Consider the following 6,364-nt stretch of genomic DNA (forward strand, 5'->3'; position numbering starts at 1 on the left):
GTCTCCCTCCTCTTCCATCCCATCCTGCCACTCTTCCTCCTCTCCACCCTCTGTCCTTCCTCACAAACACCTCCGCTTTCCCCTCCTCCCTCTCATCACACACAGACACACACACACACACACACACATATATATACCGCAGGCTTCTTTCAGTTTCCATCTACCAAAGCCACTCACAAGGGTTTGGCCAGCCCAAGGCTATAGTAGAAGACACTTGCCTAAGGTGGCATGCAGTGGGACTGAACCTGGATCCATGTGGTTGATAAGCAAGCTACTTACCACACAGCCACTCTTGCTCCTAAAAGTTATCAATTTTCTATAAAAACTAGAGCCAGTACTGAAAGTTATGATGTATGGTATATGAATAAGTTTATGTATAAACAATGTGATCAAAGCTAGAAGAAATAGGTAATGGGTGTATATTCCTATTTCTGGAATTCTTGACTCTTCTTCAGCACCACATCCAAACTATTAACCATCCATGAGTACATTACTTGAAAAGCTACTAAATTTAAGGGTATAAAACTGTTGGGTAGGCCAATTTTACATATTAAACCAGGCGTCCCCAAACTTTTCAGACCATCGTCCTCATCATGGAATCTTTACCCCCCCCCCCTTAGGCTTGTACAAGAAAATAAATAAATAATAATAAGATGTGCATTTATTGACCCTTTGAATAGTCCCATCAGCCCCTAGGGGAGGTCTATATCAACCAGTTTGGAGACCCCTGTATTAAACATCTCTGGCATGTACATCTCAATTGCTGGTTGGGACACTCTATTTTGTTATGCAACCATAACACCTGCCAGCATGATTTTAACATTATCTCTGCGCCCATTTTTTTCTTTCTTCCAGCTCATCTACACTACACCATTCATAGATGCTCACTTCGTTTCTCTCTTACTTTTGCACATCCTCTGCATTCAATTACCCACACACAAATCATCATGCAATGTTTTTCACTCGGATGGAGAATCAGAAAATTGCTATTCATCAAAAAGATAGCACTTCATTAATTTTCGGGAATCATTATATTCCATTAAATGAAAATATTGTTAACACCGAGTAGCTCTTTCGATGGGAGACAAATGATCTGTGTTTACTTTAATCAAGATAAAATAGTTATATAAAATATCAAGGGAGTGTAAATAAAACAATATTATTATTATTATTATTATTATTATGCTGTGAATTTCTCACCATCGTCTCAAATGAAATAAAACTGATGGCATAAAATGTCATGCAAAGCTTTATCTTCCATCATAATGGTCAGCATCACTTATTAAGATTCTTTTATTGTTTTTCTATTTTACATAAATTCCTTATACACACACATGATAGAGTTGTTTGTCAATGAAACACTAGCTTGATTATCATGGGTTGTTTCATAATTGTTCATAGCATTAATTCTGTGATTATAATATATAGCATATATAATTTCCTCTAGTGGAAGCTGAAACAGATAAAGTCCTGCTTCTTGTCTATTGTTGTTTAGACTAGGTTTCACCTGGTGATTTATGAGGGCTTTGTGGCCATCTCTCTGAAACCACACAACTAGCAAAGTTCTTTTAAATGTTAGGTTTAAATTTATACATTCAGTTATCTTATTGTCTCGGAGGTCATTCCAAATCTCTTTATATAAAGGTTAAATATAATATATTGTGTTGCATTTCGCTTGTTAGTTTTAGTCATTTTCTTTTCATCTGATCTCATTTATAGAAGAATTGTGAAATATAATGACTGATTAAAACCCCTTGAATTTGCAGAGGATTATCATTTTGTGTTTGGTGTCTTGGTTCTCCTTTTACTTTTCCGTTTCTAAGGCAGTATTTACGTATGAATGTTTTTGAAGATCTGAAGTCAGAGTGCGATATATTGATATTTATTGTCACTATTGAAACTGGATTTAAGAACTGCCTAAATGCTTGCTTTAGTTGTCTGGAAGCAAAGTAGTGTAATTTGTGAAGAATAGTTGCAAAAGAAAAACGGAAAAGAAATATAAGTCCACCTTGAACTTAATATGTTTGTGACTTGATACTTTTTATTGATCTCTTCATAATCAGCAGCTGATTTCCTTCAGATTATGGTTCTTCCTCCAACTTCCAACTTTGTGATATTATACTGCGTACATTGTGATTTCCACCTCTCAGTCTTATCAGACACTGCCTTAGGTGTTTTTGTTATTTAGCTAATGATTTTTCTGTTTTATAATTATAATTTTTGTTTATTTTACAAAACTTTTTTCAATATTTGAATACCTTTTCAAGTCATACAAGTTTTAGATTTTCATTCAAATAAAATTAAGTCTGTGTGTTGTTAATAGATTTGTTTATGATATAAATGTACCACCTTTTCTTAAAAAAACAAAACAAAAAAAAAACAAAGAAAATGAAGTAAAATGATTTTTGGAATTATTTAGCATTATTCATTTTGATCATATGTTATTTAAAGTTACTATATCTAAATTTCTAAAGTTTGTTTACTTAAAAATTATCAGAAGATATTTACTTTAAAATATTATGGTCACCAGCCTGCATTCAATTTAAATATTAATTTAAATAATAGAATATTTTGACAGTCTTATTTTTGTGACATAAGACAGGACAAATCGATTTTTCTTTTTTTAGCATGTCAGTTTAGACAGTTAACAAGAGAATAACAAAAATAAAAATCAGGACTATTGATTTTCACTTTGAACTATTGTTAATAATTTAGGGGAGAGGGGTATTAAATAAAAAGTTTGACTGCTCATGTCACCTATTTCTTTAAAAAAAAAAATGTCCATTGAAAAATTAAGTCTATTAATGATTGAAAAATCAATTGGATGGAAAAAAAAAAGTATCTATTTTGTTATCATTTTTGAAGTATTAATTGAATGCTGCTTGAGGTGCCGAACAAATGAAATTTAGGAAACTGAAGCATCAAGACTGAAAGAAGACAAAAGAAAGTAACACAAACACATACACACACACACACGTATTTATGTAAAGAGATTGTTCTCTCTTTAAAAGTGAATATGTCTCTGTTTAGTAATGATATATGGAACAGGAATTCAGTAAATGATTAAATGTAGACACAAAAGAGAGCAGAAGTAAATAAATCAAAATACACAGTGATAGACTCCTTCCCCATAGTCTGCCACAGTTAAACGAACCTGTGATCAAAGACATTCCCACTGTAATCATTCTGTGATTTTCTTTGCCAGGCATGTTGTGTCTGAGACTATATTAACCAATGTCTTTTTTTTTCAATTTTTGTTGTGAGATGGTTTGAGTAGAGATGTATGAACAATTATGATTTGAAAAAATTATGTTTTTGAATTGTTATTCAAAGAAGAGGAAAAAAAAACCAAGTTTTTCAAGACAAAATTATGTGAAATGTTAAAAATAGCAATGCATTATGGGATTTGTTGGATAGTTTAAATGACAGTCCAGAAAAACTATTCAAAGCAATAAAAGTTGACCACACAAAACTTTCCATTTCAACAGATATTAAAAAAACAGATACAAAAAAAAAAAAATTCCTAAATTAAAATAATTTTGATTTAATTTTTATTTGGAAAAATTGTAATTATTAATTTTCTTTAACCATTTCATTACAATATATCTGTTGAAATACATTGCCTTTAATTCAATTAATTTTAAAAATAAAGAATTTATAAAAATAACTTTGTCAACTTTAATCTGGTGTTTGAAACAAAATTAATATAAAATTATTTTGCTGGAAGGTTTTAATTTAGATCACTTTAAATTAGGAAGTCTGTTACTGAAAACCAGCAGAGGTGGGTGTGGTTTATCTCAGGCAGGTTGTTATCAAAAGGGTTAAATTAAATGAATTTAGATATCTTTTATTTGTTCCGAAATGTTGACTGGGACTTAGTTTCATTTGATGGTTTATTCAACTGGTGGGGGAATGCTTTACATCTGGAGTTTATATAAAAAAAACAAATGGAAAACTTCCTTAAAAATTGGGAGTGTTACAATAGTAATTGACATTGGTTGTAAAAGTTGCTAAAGAAGAAAGACCCTTTCCTTCAGCTTTCCTATATAAACCTCAGCAGTGAGGCTTCCTTCACTGGTTGATGAAACCTTGGTGAAACTTAAAATCTCAGTCAACTCGAATTTATAATAAATTTGATTTTTCTCTCACTCTTTGGTCATCTGGTCCCTCCAGCCTCATGGCAATGGGTCACTCTCAATAGAGAGTGTACCATTCAATAAAAATTCCTTTGTTATTCTTAATTCTTTAGCATTCAAGCTTCTCCTTGTAGCTTTGAGATTTTGACGAGATAACTTAATGTTTTAGAAAGATATTGTAGGGTTGGTGCAAGAAATCAGATCTGGCCAATCTGAACATAAAACAGTTGGAATATTTTGGCTGGATATGGCTGGCTTAAGTGCTAAAGGGTTAATCTTGCTTTCAGATTTAACATTTGTCATTTATTTATGTTTTCAGTTGGTCAAGTTTGTCTTGCAAGGTTTTCTTAAATCTTCTGTTTTTTTTCTATTTCTTTTTACTAGTTGACAGCAAAGAACATCCAGTGTATGCGAGCTCTCCTCAGTGTGGCTCACTGTCATGGTGGCATTTTGGGAACAGCTTGGCATCTTGTCCTTACAACCCTACAGGTATTAAATGTTCTTCATATTTTGTATTCATCATCATTGTTGTTGTTAAACTTTGTCAGCATTGTCATTAGTCACTCTCTGCTTTTGAAGACTTGTAGAATAAAACAAATCCTTTACTTGAAAACAGGTGAGGGTTAGCTACAGGAAGAGCATCAGGTCATAAAATCCTGCCATGAGAAGCAATTCTTGTTGACGCCGTACTAACATTGGAAAACAGGCATGAAAGGAACTAATGAATTATCTCCACCAAAATCAAAAGAGAAGGTCAGCATTTAAAAGAAAAGGATAAGAAAATGGAAACAGTCTATTCATGAGATATAGAAAGGTTCATAAATCTGGCTTTAAGTGTTAGAAAGAGGAAATTCATGCCCTTATCTGAGAATTTTGTTTTGCTACAATAACAGGAAATCAATCCAAATCCAAACACATCATCATTGAAATATTCAGGCTGACTAGATCTGACATCTCACACCTGTCATTCTAGCAGTAGTCACATCATTGAAATCTCAGTCAGTCACAAGATAATGCAGGATTAATTTAAAACAATGTGAATAAATAAGCCTTGTGCTTGACAGAGTAAACTGAATGTTAAAGGGTTAAAAGGAAGTGAAATATAGAGTTGGGTTTGCCAGTTGCGATTTCTTGGAATTATACAATGAAATGGACCAAAATGAATTAAAAGTTTTCATTTTCCTAGATGGTCATCAAAGATATCCTAGAAGATCAAACGAAAAATTTCAAAGAAAATTGCGATGAATATTTATAGATTGATGTCAGAATGATAGAAAAGTTTTTCACCACTGACGTTAGTTAGACTGTTCTGTCTTTGGAAGGAAAGTGTTACTGCATGAAGAAGGAATTTTATATAAAAAAGAAAGCATCTTCTCTTTATGCAACATCTTTTTTAATCCAGTCTGCTAATCCATCAGAATGACAATGTTCCTACTCATTTTACTAAATTACTAATTTTTTTTTTTCTCTCAAAGACCAGAAAATTCTGATATTCTTTTGGTATGATTTGTATGTACAGCTAAATCCTATTGAATATTTATGGCAAATCATGAAATCAAACCTGAATACAAGATTTTTTTTTTTTAAATGCCATTCATATCTTTTTTCTGGTGATAGTACAAGAAAAATGATTGAAATTAAAGCTCACATTATTGAAAAAAAAAAAAAAATGCATGCTGACAATTTGAATAAATGGATTAAACAAACTACAAGATAATCATGACAGGAGCTTTGGTTATTCAATTTTGGCCATGAATAAACAAATCCTTGTTTGAATCTAAATTTGAATGCAATAAAGGATTTAATTCTAGCTAAAATGAATGTTAGAAAAGGTTTCGTTAATAAAATAAAAATAGAAATTATCTGTTTTGCATAGAGGTAAATCATGCTCCTAAAGCCACACATTTGAAAAACGTCATATTTGCATAATATCTAAGGCTCTTTTTTTTCTTTTTTGCCCATTTCTTTTTCTATAGCATTTAGTATGGATTCTGGGGTTAAAACCTTCAACTGGTGGCAGTTTAAAAGCTGGACAGCAGATCAATGATGTTTCGAATGCTGTTATCACAACAGCTATCATGGCAGATTTACCTGTTCTTTCAGCCATGTTGTCAAGACTCTTTGAAAGTTCACAGTAAGTTTATTAAGTTTTCCTTTTATATACTCTTGTTTGATGTTACCATTGTAGCTTCTACCACAAAGTTTCTTCCATCACCACCACCACCACC

At 32.0% G+C, this 6,364-nt stretch overlaps 1 protein-coding gene across 1 annotated transcript in view; it reads left to right on the top strand.

Moving 5' to 3' along the window:
• The window catches only part of LOC106883236 (protein MON2 homolog), a 690,047-nt gene that overhangs the window by 154,932 nt on the left and 528,751 nt on the right, over positions 1 to 6,364 (top strand). Inside the window, exons 15-16 of the mRNA XM_052972014.1 lie at positions 4,521 to 4,625; positions 6,113 to 6,270. Of these exons, the coding sequence (XP_052827974.1) occupies positions 4,521 to 4,625; positions 6,113 to 6,270 (263 nt within the window). The remainder of the gene's footprint in view (positions 1 to 4,520; positions 4,626 to 6,112; positions 6,271 to 6,364) is intronic.

This window comes from Octopus bimaculoides, chromosome 11, assembly GCF_001194135.2.
Source record: "Octopus bimaculoides isolate UCB-OBI-ISO-001 chromosome 11, ASM119413v2, whole genome shotgun sequence".
NCBI lineage: Eukaryota > Metazoa > Mollusca > Cephalopoda > Octopoda > Octopodidae > Octopus > Octopus bimaculoides.